This window comes from Myodes glareolus, chromosome X (assembly GCF_982192425.1).
Source record: "Myodes glareolus chromosome X, mMyoGla1.1, whole genome shotgun sequence".
In the NCBI taxonomy this organism is placed as follows: domain Eukaryota; kingdom Metazoa; phylum Chordata; class Mammalia; order Rodentia; family Cricetidae; genus Myodes; species Myodes glareolus.
The window spans coordinates 24,775,393-24,802,060 of record NC_142053.1 but is presented as its reverse complement, the minus strand read 5'-3'; the positions used below and the strand labels follow the sequence as shown (position 1 = coordinate 24,802,060).

Below are 26,668 nucleotides of genomic sequence, written 5' to 3'. Positions count from 1 at the left end.
TTAAAAATTGTCATTTAATGTATAAAGTTTTTACAGTAATCTTGATGGTAATTTCATAAATCACTTGTTCTGTTTATGTGTGTTTCGAAAAGAAATATCCCCCTCTTCTTTTGCAGTATCATGAAGAGACTGTCTTGAAACATTTGTTGCTTGCATAGAATGTGATGAAGCAGTAATTGAGGCTCTTTTGACTCCTAGGGTGAAGAAGAAGTACCATTGATTATGAAAATATCATACAGTTCTCCTTGCTGGGAATCTATATTACTAGTAGACTAGACTACTAACAGATACAAGGAGGTATTATTTTTACAAGGTAAGGCAGAACCTCCAAAGATAGGGTGACTCCAAGGCTTTTAAAATTCTTCTTTCTATTCAATTTCACTGGCTCACCATTGCCCTGATCTTACGGGGCTAGTTATTGCAAGAGTGAAGAGCAGAGGGATGCAAACAATGGGGAGAAAGGAAATGGGGTTGTGAGAGTTTAAGAAGAAGATCAGAATAATGAAAATTTAGAATGTAAAATATAGGCAATAGGGTAAAAAAAAAATGTGTCAGCTTTTATGCCTGGACAAGAACAGAAGGAATGGAGAAACAGGATGTTGGTTCACTGGAAGATGATACATTGGACTTTGTGCACAGTACATTTTAGGACTTGATAACCACCCAGGTTGTGATATCCTAGTGTTCTTCATAGTTGTGTGTGTGTGTGTGTGTCTGTGTGTGCGCACGCGTGTGCACACGCATGTGTAATATGCTTGGGAAACTTCTGTAGGAACTAGCAGAGGCTTGCCTAACCTCTAGTCCAGCCCTTGGGAGATTGACGATAGGCTGCATTTGTGTTATATTTATAAGAAAAGTATAGCAGTATAGGGTAGGTACTTTCTTTGGAGATTTTTCTTCATCAGAGCTCCGAGACCACAATCTAATATGTGAGGAATATATCCAGATGGATATGGCAAAGACCCTAATTTCATTATACTTTATAAATGCCAAGAGGGCCCATTCCCTCAGCCACTGTCTAGCAGTGTAAGAGTGGCACTGACACCATTGAATTTAAAGCTTCTTGTAAGCAAAGAAAACATAAACTTATAATCATGAAAAACTACAAAACTGGCTATTCAACTGAAAAAAAAAACCCACCGTGAATACTGTTTATTTTCTTACCTCTGTCATATGAATGATGTGATGTCGTTCTTTCTTTATCATACTGTATGGTATAACATTAAAGGGGAAATGCATCGATTAAGTCTCTAAAAGTGACTGTTAACCTACTCTACAGTAATCTAACACAGTACCCTCCCTTTAATCCCCATCTCTTAGCACTGTTATCAATGCTAATACATACTGCCAGGGTTTGTCTTCTGCTTCACACAGGTACCTACCCCTAACTAGTTCAAAACAACGTCCTATGTATCTGGACACCCCATCTTTACAAACTTGTTTCTCTTCTATAGTTTATATTTTGGCTAAACACATGGCCAGTACTCAATGTCAAAAACGTAAGAGTTGTTTCCTTTGTTTCAGAGGAGGCTAATTCAATGCAATCTAGTGTTTATTGAGCTCATTTCTTGGAACGAAAATTGGCTATTTCTGACCTCAAGAAGTGCAGCTACTAGAACGGACAAATACAGTAAGTTCTGATGAGGGGGTAAGCCTGAGCACTCTGAGAGGGAGCATTTGGGAAACTCATCATCATCACCTTCCTCATCTACCTCAGAAATCATCCATTTATTCAGTGGCCAGGTTCTGAAACAAACTCTGAGATTCCTCGACTCTGTAGCCTCTAGTTCAACCTCATTCCCATCGCCTTAGTTAGGGCCCTCACACTATTTTCACTTTTCAGTCTTAGTGACTGAACACATGTCCTTTTACAAGCTAGGGAAGCACTCTGCCACTGAACTACCTTCCCAGGTCCTGTAGTCTACACTGTTGTCCCAACTGCTCCAGAAGACTTAGAAATAACTTTCCCTTATTCTCCATCATCCTTTCCACAAACTGCAGCTAGGTTATCATTTTAGAATCCAAAGAATTCTTTCTTCCTCCCACATTCCAACTAAAAAAGTTTCAATGTCTCCATTACTGAGAGGACAAATTTGTACTTCAGCAAGGTTCTTGCTTCAATCTACTTTTACAGGCTCATGTCCATCTCCTTGGCGCCCATACTTTCACTCTGTCTGCAATATTGCTTCAGTGTCTCCTTCCATCTATCAATATGGAAAATCCATACATATATTTCAAGGTTTAAATCAACTAAACCTTTCTTTAGTAACCTCCCTTTAGACCTCTCAAGGCAGGATTGCTCTCTATACCTTCTGTATTCCCACTGAATTTTGTACAAATAAAATCTTTTGCTATATTGTAAGGTTTTTGTTTATGCATGCTTCCATCTTGCTATCCTAACTTACCCCTTTCCTTCCTTCTTGTTGAAGCCAGGACCTGGTCCACAGTAGACTCCCAGTAAATGTTAGCTATTGTCTTTGTCATTATCACCATGCTTGTGATCAACACCATCATCCAATGTTTAAGTTCATTTCTGCTAAAGTTCCTGGTACACTAAGCATGAGACTGATTCAGTATACCTTGTCATGGAGAGGGTAAGATCTGCCTAGGACTCCATATTCTCTGACTGGACAGTATCAAGCTAAGGAAGGGGCTACCCCATACAACCCAAAGCTAGCTACATCAGCCAACAAAGCGAAACATGGGACACAACTTTCTACCTTTTGCTCGGCTGGATGTTGTACGGCCCTCATTTGGGGTGGTAAAGTTGTTGATGTCTTAATAAAAACCTTAATATTACTTTGAGACTGTTGACTTGATCCTGAAGGAGACCAAAAGAAAATTATATACTTTTGAAAGTTCATTGAACTATAATTGAAGTAGAATAAACTGCATATAATTAAAATGTGTAATTTCTTCAGTCTTGATATATTAAACTTATGAAATAATCATTAGAACCAACAAGTGCGTCCATCATAATGAAAAGTCTTCTTATGCTGCTGTAACTTATACCTCTCTCAACCTGATCCTTCTGTCACTAGAAATTATTTTCCATTTCTAAAATTTTATATAGGAAAGTAAGACAGGATACACTTTTTTGGTTTGATTTAGCACTATTACTGGAAATTCATCAATATTTTTTCCTGTGTTGATAGTTCATTCCACTTTATTACTGAGTAGTAAACTATTTTATATATGTCCCACAGTTTATCCACCTACTTGTTAAAGGGCATTTTGATTGTTTCCAGTTAGGGAAAAAAACCGCTGTTATGAACACTGGCATATAAGTCTTTCTATGAACACATAGTTTCAAATCTTTGGGGTGTATACCTAGAGCAGAATGGCTACTCTTACATCATGTGGTAGATGTAAGTTAACTTGTCAAACTGTTTTTCATGGAGGTCATACCATTTTATAGTCCTACTAGTAGTTAGTATAAGGGAACTTGAGTTGTTTCGGTAATTGCAAATAACTTCATATGATATTGTTTAAGTTTCATCTCATTCATTGTTATTGTGTGTATGATGTTTCTATGTGTTCATGTGCTATGGGATGTGTAGAGAAGGCAGAGGACAACAGCTTTATGTAGTTCTTCCTCTCCTTCCACCTTCCTGTGGGTCCTGGGGCTGAAACTCCAGTCAGCAAGCTTTTATATTGAGGTGGCAAGCACTGTCTTGCCAGTTCCATTTAATGTTATTTAAATTTTACCATTTTACTGAGTATGTAATGATTTCATGTGTAATTTGAATTTTTAATGACTAAATATGTTAAACAACATTCACATGCCTATTTGTCATCTATATGTTTTCTTCATAAAATCTGTTTATGCTTTTTGTCATTTTATGAGGTTACTGAATGATTTACTGTATATTGTTTATAGTTTACATTTTCTTACATTGAGTAAGCTTTCAATATTGCAATCTGGCTTCTCTTGTGTGTGTCTGTCACACACACACACACACACACACACACACACACACACACACATATATATGTGTGTATATATATACTGCGTTTGGAGGTAAAGAATGGGTTAGCACAATTAGAATTTTTGACACAAGAAATGCCATTATAAATACTAAGATAGCATTCAGCACCTGTCACCCCAAATAGGAAGACAGTAGTGATGCATTTTAAGGTACACAAGTATCTTTAGAATTACCCTAAATTTTGTCTTCTTTATGTAGCAGTAAGGACTGCTTGGCTCAGAAAATTCTCATATAGTACTGTTGTTTAGATGATTTAGTAAAAATATTTTATTTATGTGTATAAGTGGTTGGCCTGCATGTGTCTAAGTGCACCATATTCAGTGCCTGCAAAAGGCCTGAAAGGATGTTGAGTCCTCTGGAACTAGAGTTGTGAGTTTCCATGTGGGTGCTGGGAAATAACACGGATCCCCTGAAAGAACAGTGAGCACTCTTAATGGCTAAGTCATCCTTCCAGCCCTGTGGTTTGGATCTATTAAACTGACTTCAAAAAAGTGTATAAGACTTGATCCTTATTTGATGGTACTATCAGGAGTAGTGCAGACTATAGGAGGTACGAATGAGCTGGAGAAAATTAGGTCACAAGAAGCATGTCCTTGAAGAGTATATTTAAATGCCTGACCCCATTCCCTATCTTTACTTTCTGTCTTGGATGAGGTAAGCAAGATCCCCTTCCCTATCTACCATGTTGTAGTACCTTGCCACAAGCTCAAAGAAACGGCTCCAAATGTTCATGAATGGCAACCTCTAAAGCTATGAGCCAGACTAAATCTTCCATTTGACAGTCGATTTTCTCATATAAAATAGTTCTGTTCTCTTTTTAAGTGACTTCTCTCTGGTATTTTGTCATAGAATCAGAAATCTGACTAACATGCAGTGTACTGGAGATATGTTTGTTCACCGTTAGAGTTATCTTGGGCAGAAAAGATGGGAGATATTACTTAGGGACAATTACTAGTGAAATGTCACTCCATTAACAGCACAGAAGTGGTGGGAAGATGGAAGGTTGGTGAGAAAGGGGAGAGCAAAGGTATCAGTTTGGCTTCACGCATGGTTTACTGTGAACCTTGGTTAATATGGAGAGCAGATGAAAAGGACCACTGCTGCACTGTTTAAGCCTCTGGAAGGAGGTCTCTTAGGTCATCTCTACCCTTGACTCCTTGTTACCCAAGGCACAGCACAACAACCTGGCTATGGAGTGTGGCTGAGCACAAGGCATTTTTTCTAGAATTTTACTTCCTATACCATTTTTGGTTCCCCTGTGGTACAGCTATGTTTAGAAAACTCTAAGACTCTAACTAGGGAGCTTCTTAGGAGCCACTATGAAGGTGGTCTACCTTGAATAATATGCAGAATCAAAGCACAATTATCAGGGTATAGAAAAGAGAATTAGAAGGCTCTGCTCAAACTAGGGATAAGAGTATAAATCATGAGCTGGTAACAGCCTTTAACTGTCAATTTCAAGAGGTCGAAGACATTCAGAGTGGTGATAAGGACATCCTCTGGAGACCAGGAAAGACAGAGGATGTTTTATCCAAATACACTATTCTGCTTCCATGGGAACATGGAATCCAGTTTTGGTTAAACTTTAATGTGCATGTGGAGCATGTGGATATACTGTTGAAATTTAGTGAGATGTGAAGGAGTCTGGGATTCTGTGTATATAGTTACTTCCTGTGTAAGTGCAGCTGATACACATCCAGCTGAGTGAAAACAAAAGGCATGCCTCTTGTATCCAGATGAAAACTTTGGGGAAGAAGCAGGACAACAGGGAGACTCCCTAAGTGTCTGAGGCATTCAGGGAGGCTCCACAATGACAGAATCTAGTGATCTATTATTAGGAAACTTGGTAGCTAATGCAACAACAAAAAGCAAGACTACATGTAACACATAGTACTGGTCCTGTGCGTGTTCTACAGTCAACATGGGCAGACATGTCAAAATGACAACGCCATCCTGTGTAATGCACAGAGGACATCATCACTAAATCCAGTATTGCCACAATTAATTTCAAACCATAAAATTTTCAATTACGTCTGGATTCCAGAGATTCTTGAGATGATTTATGGTCAGCGAAACTTGTTTTCTTTACATATTGTCGAGGTGCTTTAGAAAGAGAGAGAGAGAGATTTATTTTTAGCAATAGTCACAGCAAGTACAAAATAACAAATATTTAAAATGGCAACTGATTGTTATTCAAGTTTTTAGAATAAGACCAGGGGAATAAGAATAAAGAATAGTACACAGCTTCAGAAATATATGTGTATAAAGGATTTTTGCTACCAGTGATATGACTTGATACCATATGTCTCAAAACTCAAAGTCAAAGGAATCACAAGATCCAGAAAGCATATTAGCAGGGCTCTTGGTCCTTCTTAGTCTCATTGAGCCAGAGGCTCAATGAGACTTCAGTAGATCCTTCATTCAGTACTAAGGAAGGATAATTATGCAAGTGGAACAAAGGACATAGAGGCTACCCCTCTTCTCTGTAGACATAGAAATGGAGCAACTTGGTGGGTGGCTGCATCATAGATGGCAGCCCCAGAGGCATAGAATAAAGACCTGCCTCTGGATTTTATTAGGAATTGGAAGGCACAGAGATATGTTAAGAGACAGGGGCTTGGGAAAGCCACTATTCTGAGCTGGGTTTGGAGAGCTGTGAGCTGCAAAGAATGATCGAGTCCGCTGGGGGAGTGTGGAGAGAGCAACAGCAACTGAGGCTTAGGGCTTCTCATCCAGGAGGCGATAAGGACAGTGATGCTCTTCAAAGGCATGACACAAACTGAATCACGCAACTGAATTAGAGAGAGGATGGTTTTGTACTATGCTGAAGAGATCTTTACCAAATACAATATTCTCGCACATTGTTAGTTTAAAAGAATAAAAATTCAATTACTTATTGCTTCCATGAGTTGTAGAAATGATTCCTCTTCAGCAAAACTTGTTCTCTTTACACTTTGTGGAGCTGCTTAAACAAAATCAAAAAGACATTAAATTTTTACAGTCAAAATGACAAAATGATTAAATAACAAATATTTAAAAAGGTGTCATACTGCTACTGTTGGACTTTTCAAAAAAGACCAGGGAAGAGGAGTGAGGAAACTCTGTTGCTGTTGAAATATAGGTGACTTATATTTTTATTTTCAGTGACATGGCTTTGTCACTTGAGGTCTCGTATCAGCAGAGGTCTTGGTTGTTGCTAGGTTCATATTGCCACAGGCTTCCAAAATATCAATAGAAGACCTCCCTGGGAAACAGAGTTAAATGGCAAGGGGTGGCAGCCGCAGAAGTACCAGCAGACACACAGGCTTTCGGAAAGTCGCTGTTTTGAACTGGGCTTGAAGAATTGTCTACTGGGGAAAGTGGCATACCCACTCTGCTCAAGAGAATATGGGATGAGGAGCACCAATCAACTAATCAGAGGATGCCAGGGTGCAATCATTGGTTAGCATTGCTCCCAACACATCATCTGATGGAAGAGGCTAGAGGCCTTTGCTGCATTGTTAGTAGAAGACCTCATTACCAAATCCAGTATGCCCACTAATTACTAACTTGTAATAATAAGATTTCAATTACATTTTATTTTGACTGGTTCGTAAAACAATTTCTGGTCTGAAACACTTCTTTTCTTTGAGTTTGATGGAGTTGCTAAAAGAAAAAAAATAATTAAGTTAACAGTGGAATTGCCAACATGTGAAAAGACGGGACATTAAAAGAACCACTGACTGCTACTGAGTTGGGCTTTTCTAAACCAGCTAGAGGAGAAAGACCGGGAAGCACTCTGATACTGAAGAAGTATATGTGGTAAATAAAGCACCTTTGTTCCCAGTGATGAAAATGCCACTGTAGTTAAAGGAGGGGCAGGGCTAAGAAAGTACATTGGCAGGTGCCTTGATCCTTCTTGACTTGTAGGGCCAGGCTTCAGAGACATCAGTAGAACCTCTGTTCAGTAATATAATAAGATAGGTTTCCAGGTGGATCAAGGGCTCGGAGTAACCCCTCTCTAAAAGGTCCAGGTGCTAAGAAAGTGGTATTAGCATTATAAGAGAATACTGAATATCTGACTCTGGATCTTGTAGAGACAGAAAAGAACAAAGACAAGTCCACAAGAGTAGGAGCTGTGCTTTGAGCTAGGCTTGGAGTGTGGTCATTTGCACAAAAGAGGAGCTATTATCTCAAGTACTAGGGAAAGAGCATCACCAATTGGCTGCTGGGAAAGCTAGCTCAAGGGACCACAAAAGGGGTCAACACTTTCTATAAGCACTATACAGGACATGTCATTTCATGGATGAGAATAGAAGATAGTTAAGCAGAAGAGACCATTACCAATCATGCATTAATTAATTTATAATTCAATTACATTGTGGTTCTAGATTGTCTCCCATCGGTCTGTGATCGGTGAAACTTCTTCTCATAGTATTTGGGTAAAGATCTTAAAAGAAAAAGAGACATCAATTTCAAAAATGGAAATGACAAAACAACCTATATTCAAATGACAACTGACTGACCTCCATTGGGTTTTGCCAAAAATACTAAGGGAAACATGAGTAGAAAAAAACATGGGACAAAATATTTCTGCTGTAAGGGATGTTGAGACATAGGTTTCAAAAGCGCAAAGCCAAAGGAAGGGCAGAACTGGGAAGGCAAGGACACTGGCTGGGGGTCTAAGGCCCTATTAGGTTTCCAGAGCCCCGGACTTCAAAAGTATTGTTAGACTGTTGGTCAGCAACGTAGCAGCCAAGTTCACCAGGTAGAAAAAAAGTGAAGTTAGAGGTAAATTCTTTCTGCCAGGCAGAACTTCTGAATATGGGTTAACAGTAGCAGAGGCTCAAGAACTGCCTCAGTTCCTTTGGGAGTGAAAATGCAGAGAGGAATGTTCAGTAGCAGGGAGTATGGGGAAGGTGGGAGATCATTGTTCTGCACTGAGTTGGAGAATAGTAGCAGGAAATGTAGCTTCCCCCACTCTGAGAATGTGGAATGAGCAACACCACTTGAATGTAACCCAGAGAGCAACAGCGAGGGTGGCAAAGTTACTAAGTGTTTCACTAAAACACCATTTGGTATATGATAAGGAATTATATGCATTGCATGCAGTAGAGATCAATACTAAATCCAGTACTCCCAGAAGTTACTGATTTCTAAGCAGAAAATTGCAATTACATTTTGCTTCTAGAAGGTCTTCAATTAATTTCTGGTCGATAAAACTGGTTCTTTTTGCATTTTCCAGACCATCTTTAAAAAAAAAGACATATTTTTAATAATGGCACTGGCAAGTTCATACAATGACATTACATTAACATGGTAATTGACTGTCAGCTGGGGTTTTCCAAAAGACCAGGAGAACAGAAGTGGAGGAACATGTTCTTGCTACAGAAAATCTAGGTAACGAATAATATTTCTGCAGCATCGGAAATGACTGACAGTAGATCTCAAACCCTCAAGGCTTATGGCAGACAGAATCAAGTAAGCACATTAGCAGGGGGCTGTGATCCACTCAGGTTTCTGGGGCCACAGGTTTCAGAAACATTAGTAGATCCCCCATTCAACAAGAGCTTCAACTCAACTATCTTGGAGGGGAGTTCTCAGGGTACAATAAAGTATTTCGAGGCAAACCCTGCAGGAGGCAGAGGTGGTGATGGAGGAACAGCGGTAGCAGAGACAGAATGAAGGTATATTTTGGGAGTCTCATTGGTGATAGAAAAGTACAGAGATGGGTTAAAGAGGAGGAGATTCGAGAAAGTTGGGGTCTTGAACTGGAAAGGGGCTTCCTCTTCATTTAATGGAAGAGGTTCCCAAACTTTTATATTCCCACCAATTACTAACTTTCAACCATAACATTTTGATTACATTTTTGTTCCATCGGTTCGTAAAACGTCTGCCCAGCAAAACTCGCTTTCCTCTCACCAGATTGATAGTAATCTTTAAAAGAAAAAAAAGAACAGTCATTTATTAACAGTGGAGGTGATGGAATAAATGACAAGTGAGGCTGCGAGTTTCACAAGTATCAGAAGAATCTCTGTTCAACAAGATGAAAGGCTAGTTTGCTAGTTTGCTAGGCAGGTATGACCAAGCCTCTGATGTCCTGTCACATTGCTGTTATCTGCAGCATTGGTACTTGAGGAATGTAGAACAGTGTTATAAACAATATTGCAAAAATAATCTTCTAATGTTTTAGATAAGTTTATAATTTTGTATTGGGCAGCATTCATAGCTCTCCCTGGCCACAGGTAGGATGCACCTAAGTAGAAGAATGGAGTTCGAGATAAAACCTCACTGGGAAGCAGAGCTGCTGCGCAAGGTGTGGCTGCAGCAGAGGCGCAGGCTGAAGATCTGCCCCAGATTCGCATTGGCAACAGAGAAATACAGAGACAGATCAATAGCAAGGCCTATTGGGAATGGCAGGGTTATGACATGGGGCATAATTAGGAAGTCTAACTCAGAGGGTGACAAAGGTAGTGTCACTTATGGTAAGCATTACTCCAAATACTCCATTTTGCATGAGGATAGAGGATTTTTCTACATTATAGTCAGAAAAGTTCCTTACATTCCCGATTCCAGAATTCCCACAAATTACTAATTTCTAGTAATAAAATTTCAATTACGTTTGGGTTCCAAAGATTCTTGAAATGTCTGCACTTCAGGCAAACTCGGTGTCCTTGCATCTGTTGGAGAAACTTAAAGGGAGACATTTATTATTAACCAGAAAAGAATAAATGAGAATATGGCAAATGTTAAAATGACAGCAACCACTAAAACTGGGCCTTCCTAAAAGAAAGAAGGGGGACATTCTGTGGTGCAGGACTATAAATGACAAGCAAATGAACTATTTCTGCTGCCAATGGCACATGTAACTGTGTCTCAATGACTCAAAGGCAAGGGAAGGGGAGAACTGAGAAAACACACAGGCAGTGGACTTGGTCCTTAACTGCACAGGGCCACGGGCTTCAGATGCACAAGGAGAACCTCTATGGAGTAATCTGGAAGGACAGTTATCCAGGTGAAAGAAAGGGACCAGAGGCAGAGGGGTGCCATCAACAGGGGCACACACTGAAGAGCTGCTTCAGGTTCTAGTTGGTAACAGGACAGTATGGAGACAAGTTCAGTAGTGGGAGTCATGAGAAAGTCAGGGCTCTGAAACAGGTTTGGAGATTTCCAGTTGCGAAAAGTGGTGTGTCCTGCTCTGGGGGTGGGGAGGGAGCGTCATTAACTGAGCAATTAAGGCTTTTATTCGGGGGCAGTAGAGAAGGCAACACAGTTCCTAAGCATTAACCCCAAGGCACCATGTAATGGAATGAGATGGAGCATTGCTACATTATGTATGGTAGCCCCACAATTTCCTAATTTTTAATCATAAAAGTTTAATTACATTTTGTTTCCAGAAGTTCATAAAATGAAGGTTTCTCTTCGTCAAAACTGACTTTTGTGGCTTGTGATGTAGCTTTAAAAATAAGATAGTTGTTTTTAGCAATGGAGATGACAAATATTCACAAATATTAAAAGGATCACTGACGACTACTACTCAGTTGCGCTTTTCTAAAAGGACCAGGGAATCAAGAGTGGACAACATTCTATTCACACAGAAATGCAAGGAGCAAATAAAGTATCTCTACTGCAAGTGACAAGATATGTCACTAGAGCTCTCAAGAGCCCAAAGCCAAAGAGAGGGCGGGATTTAGAAAGCACATCAGCAGGACTCTTGATGTCAGCTAGTCTCACGAGGTCACAGACTTTTTAGTCGTACTAAGTTAAGTAGTAGCAGGGCCTCCATTCAGCAATCTGCAGGGTTGTTTGTGGAGACAGCAATAGACTCGGAGGTCAAACCTCCTTGGGAGGCAGAGCTGCTAGAGCAAGGGGTGGCAGCAGCAGAAGCATGATTGAAAATCTGCTGCAGGATCTTCTCAGTAAGGAAAATTACATAAGGAAGTTCAGTACAAGGGTGGGTGGACGTTCTGAAATGGGCTTAAGTAGTTGTCGGCTTCACAGAACTGGCCTTTCTGCTCATGGGAACGAGGAGAAAGCCCCAGGAATTGAGTAGTTCCAGAGTCTAATCTAGATGGCAATCTAGACGGTAGTGCCACTGGCAAACACTATCCTCAGGCATCATTTGATAAATGGGGACAGTGAGCTCATCTGCATGCTAAGCAGGAGTGATCACTGCCAGGTCTCATAACTTATTAAATTCCAATCACAACATAATAGTTACATTTTGACTCCCTTGGTTCTTGTAGAAGTCTTTGGTCAGAAATACTTGTTCTTAAACTTGATGTAGATGCTATAAAAAAAAGAACATTTATTTTTAACAGTGGTGAAGATGAAATGATAAACAAACAAATGTTAAGATAAGTACTATTCAATTGTGCCCTTCCAAAAGAAATGGGGGAACAATAGTGAGGAACACTGTGGTATTGCTTCAAAGTGTGTGGGAAATGGGATATTTCCACTGCCAATGGCACATGTAACTGTGTCTCAACGGCTCAAAGGCAAGGGAAGGGGAGGACTGAGAAAACACACAGGCAGTGGACTTGGTCCTTAACTGCACAGGGCCACGGGCTTCAGATGCACAAGGAGAACCTCTATGGAGTAATCTGGAAGGACAGTTATCCAGGTGAAAGAAAGGGACCAGAGGCAGAGGGGTGCCATCAACAGGGGCACACACTGAAGAGCTGCTTCAGGTTCTAGTTGGTAACAGGACAGTATGGAGACAAGTTCAGTAGTGGGAGTCATGAGAAAGTCAGGGCTCTGAAACAAGTTTGGAGATTTCTCACTGCAAAAAGTGGTGTGTCCTGCACTGAGGGTGGGGAGGGAGCATAATGGAGTAATTAGGGAGTGTGGTCTAGAGAAGTGAAGATGGTGATGGTTGTTCATGAGTGTTACCCACAAAACACCATTTAGTGGAAAAGGGTAGACAACTTTTCTGCATTATAAGCAGAAGACTTATCAGCAAGTCCAGTATTCTCACTAATTACTAATTTCCAATCATAACATATCAGTTACGTTTTTGTTCCAGGTATTCTTGAGATGTTTTTTGCTCTGTGACGCTTGGTTTCTTCTGGGTTGTCAAAGAAGCTTCAAAAAAAAAAAAAGACATTCATTGTTAACACTGGAGATAACAAAATGATAAAGTGTCAAATATTACAATGGCTACTACTACTCAGCAGTGCTTTTCCAAAAGGCTCAACATAACAACAATATAGAAAACTCTGGTGCTGTAGGAATTTATGTGGCCGAAAAATTAAATCTATTCCCAGCCGCATGATATATTACCATGGGTCTAAAAGGCTCAAAATCAAAGGGTCTTGGGAGAATAAGGGAGGAGGAGATTAAGAAAGCACATTGGCACTGGCCTTGATCCTCAGGAGGTTCATAGGGCCACAGACTTCAGAGCAATCCCTAGAACCTCTGCTCAGCAATCTGGACGGGTAAAAGAAGGGGCAGGGATGCTGAGCAAGGGCTAGTAGGAACAGAGGAACAGGCTAAGGTCTGCTCACCATCCCACTGGTAAGGCAAAGTACAGAGATGAGTTCAATAGCAGAGCCTGTGTGGAAGTCAGTGCTGTGAACCACACTTGAGAGTTGTCAGCTACACAAAGTGGGCTAGCTCACTCATCAATGTGTAGAGAAGAAAACAACTGAGTAACAAGGGAGTTGACTCCAATGATCAATAGATTGTATGACATGGTTTGTATTATATATATATATATATATATACATTTATATATATATATATAAAACAGAACATGTGATGGCTAAACACAGAAGATTTATTTGCACTATAAGCTCAGATATCATGACAAAATCTAGTATGCCTACAAATTTCTATTTCCTAGTTGTCATACTTAAAGTCAAATTTTATCTCCAGGCTTTCTTGGAATGCCCCCGGCTCAGTGGCAATGTCATAAGCTGTCTGTGGGATTGTAGCAGAAGCTTTAAGAAGTAGAGGAGCTGCTGATTCTGGTCTTGTCCTGTGTTGCTCAGGCAAGCCTTGAACTAAGGATCCTCCTGCCTCATCCCCCAGAGAAGTAATTATAGGGCCACTATTTTGTTTTTTTCGAGAGGATTTGAGGTGACTACCACATAAAATGTGTACTCAAAACCTTTCTTCTAGAAGCAGCCGTCAGTGGTTCTGAACAGAGGGAGCAATGTTCCTAATGTAGCCCAGCATCTGAAGCAGAGGGCCACACTTTGAACTGTATTAGGAGCTTCTTCATGACTGTTTAGTAAAAATGGCATTTTCTGTCTCATCTCATCTCTTCTTGCTTGCTGTGCCTCTTCAAATTCTCTCCTCTCTCCTCTCTCTCTCCTCTCTCTCTCTCTCTCTCTCTCTCTCTCTCCTATTACTATTTAAAAAGAGCAATTATTCTGCTTCCCTTGTAAAACTTGCTCAATCTCTCCCTGTATTTCTCTCACCCCTTCTCGTTCATTCTTAGTCCTATATTTATTTCATTGTCTCCTTCTTTACAGAACATATTTTGATTGTTTCATATTTTATTATAATCTGCAGTTGCAATTCTTAACTCACTCTTCCTTGGTCAAGGCTAGCCTTGAACTCACTGAATAGCTAAGAATGAACTTGAATTTCTGATTTTCCTTTCTCTTGTATTACAGGCATGTACCACCATGTCTAGCTGTGATGTTGGAAACTGAACCTAAGGCTTTGTGCAAGCTAGGCCAGTACTCTACCAACCGAGCTGCATCCGGAGCCGTAGATTCTCTTTGTTGCTTCCTCCACTTTTTTCTATTTCTTTTTCACACTTACTTTTCCACTGGTCTGTCCCCATATCTACTATTAATTGACTTTTTCTCCTAGCTGCAGGCTGTCCCTTTAGTTATTAATCAAGTGCCTTCCCCTCCCCAACTCCTGCTGCAAACGTTTCTTCTACACTGCACCATTGCCCTTGATTTCTTATTGGCTTTCCCTCTTACATCCTCTGTCTATCCCTGCTCCTTACTGACTCATTTTAAATTCCTCCCTCTTTTCTTCGATCTTTGTCATTGCCTCCTTTATTTTACTATCTTTCCTTCACATTTAAAATTGGCACCTTCCTGCGGGGCCAGGATTTATTTCTACTGCTTGAACTGGCTTTTTGGAACCCATTCTCTTTGGATGGATACCTTGCTCAGCCTAGATATAGTAGGGAGGGTTTTGGACCTTCCCCAAAGCAATGTACCTTACCTTCTCTGAAGAGTGGATGGGGGGGGGGGGGCTGTGGGGAGTAGGTGGAGGAAATGGGAGGAGAGGATGGAGTGGGAACTTTCTTTTTTTAAAAAAAAAAGTAAAATAAATTAAATTAAAAATAAAATAAAATTGACCCCTTCTTTTAGAATTTCTGTCATTCTTATGGTCACTGTGTCCCTAGTTCATCTGTCTTTATTTCTGTACCACTTTGCTGATGTCTTCCATGTGCATCACTCTATTATCTTGTTCTCTACAATTTGACTTTTCTTGCTAATTCTACCTTTCTAACCTTGTCTTATACTCAAATGCTCCTTTTAAAACATTGCCTTTCACAGACTTACAAGTTTAAACTTCTGTCTCCCCCTTTTCTTCATTGTTTGCTCCTCTCACTTCGCTTGACATCTCCCTTTCTCCCTCTGTCTCTCACTTTCTTCTGTTCCCTTCTTTTCCCTCTTCCTTCATTATTCAATTTTTTTCTATTAGCATAATTCTATTTTTACTTTTTTTTCTGAGACAGGGTTTCTCTGTGCAGCCCTGGCTGTCCTGGAACTCACTCTGTAGATCAGGTTAGCCTCAAACTTATGCCTGTCTCCTGAGTGCTAGTCTTAAAGTCACACACCACCATTACCCAGATTCCCCCCCCCTTTGGGTTTTTTTTTTTTTACCAAGCCAGGGTCCTTTTATGTAGCCATGACTGTTCTTGGACTTTCTCTATATACCAGGCTAGCCTCAAACTCACAGAGATCTGCCTGTCTCTACCTCCAGAGTGTCGGGACTAAAGAGGTATGCCACCATGTCTGCTTTCTACTTGGCATACTTTAAAATATACTTTACCATTTTTACATGTACTTCATTTCTTTTGAAATTCTCTGCATATGGTGCATACAACTTTATACTGTGTGTTTTATATGTATGCCTTCAAGTTTTATGCCTTTTAAGGTGCAGTGTGTGTCTGCTTTCTTACCTATCCAATTACTCATCTGATTTTCTATGCCCTTTAAAGTCATCTTTTGAATCCTTCTTTCTTCTCCCTCACATCCTCTTTTAATTTGTTACATTTCACACATTTTGCACACTTAAAACTCCTTGTATGAAGTCTCATCCTCTCCATCTCCTTCTGCTTCTGGAGTGGCATTTTAGTCTTGATTTACAATGAACACTTTTTTCCTTGTTCTCCAGCATTCCCCCCCCCCCCCGTTCCTCTGCTCCTCCCTCCCTTTCTGTAGCTCCAGGCTGGATTTGACCAGGCCTAGAACTACACAGGCCTGGAACTTGCTGTGTTTCTCCTGCCTTGGCCTCTTGAGCATGCTCCTTTCTTCTCAAATGCTGGCATTTTTTACTCTTTTATTGTCAACTCATTTCTGCTCCATCTTTCTTCAGCTATCTTCCTGCTTGCTTGCTTTCTATCTATCTATCTATCTATCTATCTATCTATCTATCTATCTATCTATCTATCTACAATGATAAATTTTCTGGGTTTATTTTTGTCTTTCTTTTTCATGGCTCCTACTTCTAAAATCTGTCCCCTACCATACAATTACACTTGTGTTGCTAGTCCCTACGTCCCAGTCTTCATGTTCCCTCTCCTTAACTCTTCACTGATTTGTCCTTTCTGTGCTTTCCTTTTCTCTTTGTTCATTTATTCCCTTTAAATTCTCTTCATAATGCTTATATTTGAGTACACATTTTTCTTTTTTTTCCTTTCTCTATATTTTTGTCCTGTTTCCACTACTGACTTTAAAAAACAAAACAAAACAAAACAAAGACCAGTGCTATGGATCATGGAGGACAAAAAAGACAGGAAAAAGTTAAGGAGGGAGAGGGAAGAAGCCCCTTCCCCTCACCTATCTAGATTTGGTTTAAATCATTTGATGAGTTAAGAGCTTCAGACAGACAGGAGACTGAAAGCTTATCTTGAAACCATGCTTCCTTTCTACAACTATCAGTTGCTTTACTGAACCAATTGCTCCCCCACCCCTTCCTTTTCTCGCTATCTCATACCAATATTTTCTTTTACTGGATTTTCCTCTTAAAGTTCTAGCAACTGTATGACTATCAAAGCAATTACTCACTTTCAGAACGGTCAAACATTTTTCTTAGCTTTATGGTGTTTTTTAGACTTTCAAAAAGTAGCTTTCTCCCCACTACCAACGCTGTATGAGGCTCTTTAAAAACTTCTAATTGTCCTAAGTCCTCCCCTTCTCTATTGTCACTCTCTATGTCTCCTTAACTCATGTTTCCTCTTATTTTTGCCTACTTACAGGCTGCCTTTCTTTTCTGCCTCCTTCCATGACTTCTTCATGCCTCTCGTACCTTTGTCCTCTCTCCTTTCTCTTCCTATCTTCCATTTTCTTTCCCTATTTTTCTGACTCGGCATTCATTTTCTGTTTTCTTACATCACTACAGCCCCTCCCCTCCCTTTGTAGCTCTGGGAATGGAAATGAGGACCTGAGCCTACATCCCCGGGTTCCAAATTTCTTCCTTTAAAATCTGTCCTATTCACATCTCTCCTCCGACACAGCTGTTGCAACCACTCTGTTTTACTTTGTTCTACTGATGTTTCTGCTTTTCTCACATCTCTCCCTATTGGCCAAGACTCTTACTGACCAAACGAGTCAGGCTTGGAACTCTTCTGCTAGGCCTGTCAGTGCACTTCCACAAAAAACCCAGCATGAATAAAACCTGTGGTGCATGAGTTTACACACCACTGTCCCCAGTGCCAGGTGGTCCCCTGTTCTCTTCCACTCCTCAGGGGATATCCCATCATCCTGGCCTGTCTTTCGCAGAAGTTCCTTTAACTAGATCCTCTCCACCCTTTGCCCCTCTCCTCTGAAACTCAGGAGGAATTTCCACCCTACCCCTTGACTAAGTTTGCACCAGCCTGTGGTCTGTTGGAAGTCTGGCTCTGTCTTATTGCAGTTGCCCCAGTGGTTTTAACAGCTGGCTGGCTCTTGTTTTCCATGAATACCCCATTCCTTCTTTACTCTCTTTTCTGGCTTCTGTTTTTCTTTTATTTTACTACTTCTGTGCAAAATCCCTATTAAATATGCCATTTTCTCCTTTTACAGTCTTGTCTGTTTGAACCAATCCTTTATTGTTCTAGATTTTACTGTCTACTCTTAAACTTTTGACTTTTACCAACAATTGAACTTGTTTTCCATACTGACTCTTTTCCAACACTCCTCTCATTTCTACATCACTTTTGGTTTCTGCTTTTGATTTTTTTAAATTTTTTTAATTAATTTATAAAAGTTTCCACTTCCGCCCCTCCTCCCAATACCCTCCCATTCCCCCCACTCCCTCTCCTCCTCTCTCTCCAGCCCTAAGAGCAGTGAGTGTTTCCTGCCCTGTGGGAAGTTCAAGTTCCTCCCCCCTCCCTCCAGGTCTAGGAAGGTGAGCCTCCAAACTGACTAGGATCCCAAAAATCCAGAACATGCAGAGGAAACAAGTCCCAGTGCCATTATCAATGGTTTCTCAGACAGTCCCCATGCCAGCCACATTCAGAGAATCCGGCCACAATGAAGATTGAGACAGAGACCCACATTGGAGCACTGGACTGAGCCCCCAAGGTCCAAATGCTTTTGATTTTTGAGACAAATTCTTACTTTGTAGCCCAGCTTGGCCTGGCACTCACTATGTAGCCCAGATTGGCCCTGAATTCACGATTATCTTGCCTCCACCTTCTAAGTGCTGGGATTACAGGTCTGTGCCATGTCTTTCTGGTCTGACTCCCTTTTTAAAGTTTTTTTTTCCTTTTTCTTTCCCTTCCTCCCCTTCCCTCCCTTTCTTGCTTTCTTCTTTTCACCTTCTGTCCTCTTTCCTTTCCCTTAATCTTCATTTCCTTTCCTTTCTTACTCGTTATTCTATCCACCTTTACCTGTCTCTTTCCTGTCCTTCCTTTTTCTCACACTGTCCTTTTCCTGACTCCGCATACTAATTTTTCCCATCTCTTTAACTATTTTTGTATGGATGGATTTTTAAAACATTTTTATTATTTTTTATGTGTACGGGTGTTTTGTCAAATGTGTGCCTGTGCACAGCATGTGCTTGGTGCCTCGAGGCCAGAAAAATGCTTCCTATCTCCTGGATCTGGAATTACAGTATGAGACACTATGTGAGTGTTGGGAATTAAGCCTGGGTCCTCTGGAAGAGCAGTCAATTCTTTTAACTGCTGAGATAGCTCCCCATTCCCTGGCTAAGGGGTTCTCTGTTATCTTTCACATTGTGATTGAATTTTAAATCTTTTACTGCTCCATTCCCTGAAGATTTTAGTTTTTTTCTCTACCTTTACTTTTTGTTCATATTTGCTTTTTAAAAACTTTCTTAGGCTTTTCTTTCTTCTCCCCTTCCCTTCTCTAGCCTATTCTTCATCTCCTCCATTCTCCATTTCTTTTCATGAGCTCACAATTTATTGGCTCCTCTTTCTTTCAATTTTTTTTCTTTTCATGCTTTGCTTTTAGTTCTCTTTTTCTGCCATACTGTTGTAGGTTTTCTTTCAGGTTTATTTTTCTAAAATTCAGACCTATTATTAATCTTTCTACGTATACTGTATTTAAAGACTGATAGTCCTGCCCCAGAAGGCCTGAATTACTCATTGGCCCCTCCTTTTAAAGTATCTCTCCCACAATTTCCTTTTCTTTCTTGTTTCTACTAACTTTGATTTTCTTTTAAACTTACCTCCTTCTTTCTTCTCCTTGTTATGTATCCCTTGTCTTTAACTTTTACTTCATTTCTTTCAGTTGTCTTTGCTTTATTTTCCTTCCCTATCCTTGCTAACTTCCCTTGATTCTATACTTTCTTCCTCCTTCCTTTCCTCTCCTTTTTCTTAATTTCCCTTTCTTTCTCCATTTCTTCTATACCTTTTCTTCCCTTTCTTCTCCCTCCTACCTCTAGCTTTCCCTCTTCTCCTCCCTTATTTACACTCCCCCCTCCTCCCACCTCTTTTCCTCCCTTCTCCCATGTTTATCCTTCCCCTAACCTCTCTCCTCCCCCTCCCTCCCCCACCCTTTTCCTACTTCTTTCCGTCCTTCCATCTCTTTCCCTCCCTCCTCCCATCTTTATGCTTCCCCCTCCCACCTCTCCTCCTCCCTCCTCCCACTTCTTTCCTCCCTCCTCTCTCCTCTTTCTCTTCCCCTCCTCCCTCCTCGCACTTCTTTCCTTCCTCCTTGCACCTCTTACCCTTCCCCTTCTTCCACTTCTTTTCTCCCTCCTACCACCTCTTTCCCTTCTGTCTTCCATCTTTCCCCTTTCTCTTCCCATCTTTGTGCAGCCTCCTCCCATCTTTATTTCCTATCCCCATCTTTACTTTCTTCCTCTCATCTTTACCCCTCCCTCCTTCCTTTTTCTTCTCTTCCTCTTGTTCTTATTTCCCCCTTCCTCCCCTCCCCTTCCTTCCTTTTAATTCTACCTCCTTGTTTTCTCCCTTCCTTCCTCTCTCTTTCCCTCTTTGCCCCCCACTCTTGTCCCTGTTATCTACCTTCTTTCCTTCTCCCCTCTCTTGTCTTCTTTCCTTCTTTTTCATTTCCTTTCTCCTTTTTTCCCTCTCCTCTCTCTTTCCTTTTCTTTTTGACTTCCCTCCACCCTCTCTCCCATCTGTCTCCCTCCTCCTTCCCTCCCTCATTTTCTCTTTCTTCCTCTTTCAGACAGCATCTTTGTAATTAATTTATTGATTTCAAGTCACTCCACGGGTAGAATAACAAGCATGCTGCCTCCTTTCCTTCTTCCCTTTTAAAGATTACTGCCTCCCTTCCCCCGCGCCTCATTCCCCTTTGTAACTTACAGTCCCCTCTTTCCCACCTTACCTTTTTATACTTACTTTTGTTTTTTTTTTTAAAAAAAAAACTCCACTTCTTTAACTTCATAGGGCTGAAGTCGCTTGGGTAAACCCTGCACACCTTTGCAAGTGTATTGGAATTCCTTCCTTACAAATCCTTTTCAAACCCCTCTCTCACCATCACAATCTTCCTTTTCACTCTTTTCCTATTAGTTCTTCCTTGTCTGCCCTTCCTGCTCTACCCTCTCCTATCTCTTTTTTGTCTTCATCTCTCCCTATTCCCACGAAGCGATTAATGCTGGAGTCTACTGGTTTCTCCTGTTCAATTTGCTTTCTTCTGTCTCTCCTTGTCTTCCTCAGTTCTTTTGTATCACCGTTGCCTACTAGGTTCTTTCTCTTTCAATGTTTTTTTCCTATTACTTGCTTTGTACACTTTAATATTTAATATTCTCTCAATCTTTGTATATTATCCCTTGATTGATCTAACTTCTGTAAATTTTTTTACTCTTACTGCCTTGTTAACCTTTTCTTTACTTCTCCCTGTTTTCTTACTGCCTGCCTCAACTTAGTTCTGGCCTTTGCTTTCTGCATTTCTTACCTGAGTGAGCATGCTATATCCTCCCTCTGGCTGTTTGTTAAACTGTGCCTTTACTTGTTCACTATATGCATTGTGCATATACTTTTTTGTGTGTATACTTTTGTCAACTGGATCTGTAACTGGAAAGTGCATCACATCATGCCTGATACAGGTATTGAGGGTTCCTAGTACTTACTTTTGCAGGGACCTTTTTTAAAAATCATGTGAGCATAAGATGGTTTTATAAAGACACTAATATTTCATATATTGTTGGTTAGCTTCCACTTACCTACTATGTCTTTTATTCTCCCTACCCTATCTCTCTCACCTGTTTCAGATTGTCGTTCAGGAACACTTGCTTTTTTGTTTTCTTCTTTACTGTCTTTCTTTTGCAGTTTTTGCAGATGGTAGGCAATTCTTTTGTGAAGCATCACTTGTTTCTACAAAATATTTAAAAATACATTAAATAGGTTTCAAATTCAAATAGAAACCTGTCAGTAAAAATACAACACAGATTACTTCAAATGTGATGACATACCTGAAGCAGAACTTTGTCCCTGTTTGGAGATGTCTAAATTTACAATGAGTTTGAAGAAATGTACTAAGAGATAAGTTTACTTTTATGGCTCAACATGAAATTGTGTGTACGCATGTGCATGTGTGCGTGTGTCCGTAATCTCTTGCCATCTGGAAATTCAAGCTAGGGTCTTGTACATGGTAGGCAATCCCTTTACTATTAAGGAAAAGCATATGTTAGTAGCAACTCAATCTAATCTAAATTTCTGTGGAATCTCTTTAATTACAGATTGAGGCTAGAATGAATCAATAACTATCTTCTGAAAATTCATATTTTAAAATATAAAATTGTGCCAAAAGCTTTTCCTGAAACAGCCCCAGTCCAGCAAAGGCTAACTACCTTTCGTTTAATTTCATCTCTGATTTTCTGACGATGTTCATCAGCTTTTGAGTTCCTTTTCACTTCTTCTCCAATTTTTGTTAGAAGTGCCATTTCCTTGGATTGCCATTCCTAAGGGACATGCCATTACAGTTATCAGCATATGTCTGTTTCATTTTAAAAGCATTTTCTTTTTCTTCAACCAATATGCAAATTAAATCAGATCAATGGCCTAACAAATTGGGTCAATAATAAAGCAAATCTTGCATTGTGGTTTTGAATATCTGCCATTCGTTGGGACTGACCGGCTGGATGCAATGGGATGCGAAAGTAAAGAGATTATTTTGTAATTACAAGCATGAGCCCAGCATAAACATGGTTCTAAAGATGAATCTCAAAAGATATTGGCAAAGGAGTGTTGATTTCTAACTCAGGGAGGATATATGCTGCTCTCAAAGGTATTCTGATAGAAGAACTAAACAAATAGCCATGTCATGTGGAGGTCTACAGAGTGAGCTCTCTATTTCCAATTTCACATATGTTCTGGGACTTGAACTTAGGTTACCAGGCTTGTACGGGAAGTGTCTTTCCTAATGAATCCTTCTTGCTGGCCTGGGTTTCTTTTTTAACTTCAAACGATAGAGTGAACCTGTGAAAACTGTTTCCAAATGAAACAACCACACAAGTTTCCAGTTCAAAATTTGACCCTTACCTCTTCAATGTCTGTCCTTAGATTCAGTTTCCTTCTAACATTATCCCAATGTTGTTGGTCTTCATCCTTCAACTGCAACGTGTTTCGCCTTCCCGAGGTGTTTTCAATTTTGTCTAGTTCTTTATTAATCATACGCAAATATCTGAGTAAAAGTGAAACATAGGAATGTAAATTGGATGTTTCCCTCAGGATACCTGTCACTCTGAAACTCTGGTATAGCAACATGCATTTTGGTATACTCTGAGATGAATGTATGGATGAGAGGAGCCAGATAATGAATAACTGGCTTTCAATTAAGATGATCAAAAAGAAAAACCTACAACTCCTCCCTTTACCTTCTAAGGCTGTGGCTTGATCTCTGAATAGTAAGGTGTGATTAGTAGCTGAAGGAAAAATGCCCAGTTGGTAGAGGAATGGTATGTTTTCATGCATCCGATAAAGTTGTAGCAATTTGACCATTGCGGCTTTAAAATAATTTCATTTAAACTTAAGTTTGATATATGTTAAAGACAGTCTCTCTCCTTCTAGTACTGCAGACCTGGCTTTCACAAGTTCAGTGATTTGTATTTTGGATTTCTTCAGTAACAGTTTAACTTACCTCTTGGGCTCCTGTTGGCTTCAGTTTCTCAGGTACAAACTTACCTTCCCAGTCTTAGCATTAAGGTTCCCAATCCTTGTACCTCTTGGTGTAATTATTATAATTTAATATAATTTGTTTTTTTTTTAAAAAAATGTGCATTGATGTTTTGTCTGCATGTAAGTCTGTGAACCACATGCATGCTGTGGAGGGCATCAGAACCTTTAGAACTGGAATTCAGATGGTTGTGACGCACCATGTAGGTTCTTGGAAATCAGACCCTAGTCCACTGGAAGAATAGCCCATGATCTTAGCTGCTGGGCTATCTCTTCAGCCCCACTTGATATACCATTTTTTTGTTCTCCATGTTGAAAATGCTGAGGGGCTTAAATGTATCTAGTACCTTCACATCAATTCTTTCTAGCGTTTTTGTCGTTTGAGGGGGTTCTAAAATTTGCCCATGAAATATACACAAACTCTGAATCTACCTGAGTTTCAGTAATCGGTCTTGATGCGGGCCAGGTTTTTTCCCTTCTTGTAACAACCACTGCTGAAACTCAGCAGCAGCAGTGTCGTCACAGGCCCGTCTCTCTTCGTTCAGTTTGTTCATTTGACTTTCTATGATTTTCTGCAAGAAAACAATTATTAGTTATTATATACTTGACAGAAATAAATCTATCCTTTGATATATGTTCTTTAAATTTAATTTTAAGTAGAAGTTCTGACTTGCTAACCCGCTTTTTAGCCTTGCATGAACCTATCCCACAAATAAACTTATTCTGTGTAAAAATCAAATGGCCTCTCTGTCGTCTACAGATTCTTTAGATACTTTATTCCTGGAATATTTTAAGGAAATATTGTGCAAAGGGCCTAGCTTTTCACAAATTTTTAATGGTCCCAAATAAACTCAAATATTTAACTTACTTGTTCTCTGATATAGTTTCGTTCAAAATCAATTTTTAAAGTAGTAAGATATTGTCTGTATTTGTTCAACTCTTTTAAGGAACATACAACCTACAATTCAAAAATAAAAACATAAAATTTTAAAAATTATAACATGTTTATAGAAAAGAATAACAACATTCATTTTAGTAACAATTTTAGGATGAACTGTAATAATCTATGTTTTTGTGACGTTTTTGTAGTCAGTATCTCTAAACAGTTGGTGACCAACCAGGAAATTTCTAAATACTTCATTAACATAGTTCCAAGTCAAAATTACTTCTAGAGACATGAAAGTAAATGTCTGTTTACATACCAAAAGTTGTTTGGTAATTCTCTTTTCCTATCATTGACACACTGTCAACTATTAAGTAGCTTTTACAAGAAAAGAAAAGCCACCCAAACACTAAGCATTTTATTGACTTTCTTCTGTGATGTCTGCTAGTGGTCAACTAGAAGTTGGCACAGGTACTGAAGTGCCGAGCAAGTGCCTAGACTTTTGCTGTTCAGAAGAAAGCCTCAACGCACTTTATTATTGCCGGTGATGTATCCTCCCTGTCTTAGTTTCTTGAGGATGTCTTTTCGTTTGAAGTAGGATTTTAGGTGTGGATCGTGAAGACTTTTGTAGGTGGTTTCCATGAGTTTGCAGTAAGGATCATTAAGGTTAAAACCAAAGGAAGGCTGATAAAGCTGCCAAAAGAAACATATTTGAAATTATTGCAAGTGCAAAATTCATGAAATCATACTTTTAAACACCAGTTTATTGAAATAATTATGTTCATTGAAAGTAAAATATACAAGCAGAAACTAAAGTGAAGGAATGTGATGGGCTGATCTGGGTAAATATGACTTCCATCTTCCCTCTCTTCTCCCAGCCTAATTTTTACATTAGTAGTGACATGTGGAATCTTGTTTATGAACTTTGTGTTTGATTTACCTATAGCCTCAACCTTAGTTCAATTCCTGTGTACATAGGTCAGGATAGACTGTCATCCAAGAGAGGAAAGTACATGGTAAGTTTCAGGAGCCAGATGAAACAAGGCACAGATGCAGAAATCAGCATGTTGTAAATGTGTAGACCAGAAAGACCATATCCTGTCAGGTTGAGGCCTTGGCTGGAGAAAGTCTGGATGGAGGGACTGCAGCTCGTTCTGGGGCGTTCTATCATTAATGTGAGTTTAAGGACTTTAAAACATTGCAGTTCATTTAATTCCATCTGTGTGAAACTGAAGGTGATATTCAAAGTGCAATCATATGTTCAAATTTAACAACTTAAAAGGTAAAGAAAGCCACTTATGCAGCATTAAAACATAGTTTACCTTTTCACTTAGATTTGTTGTGTAGAATATATTAGTACTTCCTGGCATAATGGGCAGTTTGGCCCCAAGAGGCAAATCCAATAGACTAGATGGTCCAATACTTGGAATGATAGCATTCTTTTTCTTCTGTGAAAAAGAAAATGGAAACGTTTGTCTTTTCTACTAGGAAGTGTTCTTTTAGTTTACTTCAGATGTGTTACACTTCAACAAGATAGCACAAGCCAGGTTGCTAGGTACCTGGGTGGAAGGAACTGCCCAGCCGCAAACCAAGGCCTTACCTCCTCACTTCCCAAGCCACTACCCTACTTCTGGGGCCTTCCCAAGGCTACTATAAGTCGGGGGCATCTTGAGATACCCGTTGCCCTCCCTGTCCCTCCACATTCTGTGCTGTCCCCGCCCCGCAGCCCAGACTCTTTCCCATGATTCTACCTGCTGGCCTGAAACCTGCCCTGACCAAGGAAGAAAGGCAATGAACAAATAAATGCACTGTGTGGAGGGGCCAGCACTCACGGTTCTACAAGTCTCTTTGTCTGATTTTAGGTTGTCGGAAGTTGCTTTGGAGGCAGCAGCCTCTACAGCCTTTAAACAGTTGCTTAGGTACAAGTCCATGGCTACCCGTCAGCCCCCAAGGGCTGGGGGCTGAGGGAGTGGACTGTCTCCCGGTCTCCCTTCCTGCGACCGTCCCCTCTGGTGTCTGGAACAAGACTGAGCC

At 40.0% G+C, this 26,668-nt stretch overlaps 1 protein-coding gene across 1 annotated transcript; it reads right to left on the bottom strand.

The window, feature by feature from the left end:
• Positions 1-26,668, bottom strand: LOC125410658 (uncharacterized). Its single transcript, XM_048450295.3, has 21 exons — positions 26,467-26,668; positions 25,957-26,082; positions 25,166-25,327; positions 24,620-24,709; positions 24,184-24,323; positions 23,119-23,260; positions 22,428-22,538; positions 21,840-21,951; positions 12,981-13,052; positions 12,190-12,258; positions 11,353-11,424; positions 10,589-10,660; positions 9,834-9,905; positions 9,147-9,218; positions 8,347-8,418; positions 7,563-7,634; positions 6,883-6,951; positions 6,021-6,092; positions 2,721-2,821; positions 1,165-1,207; positions 1-194 (listed from the first exon to the last, which is right to left on the bottom strand). The coding sequence occupies exons 1-21, from the start codon at positions 26,563-26,565 to the stop codon at positions 61-63; spliced, it is 1,974 nt and encodes a 657-aa protein (XP_048306252.3). The 5' UTR covers positions 26,566-26,668; the 3' UTR covers positions 1-60.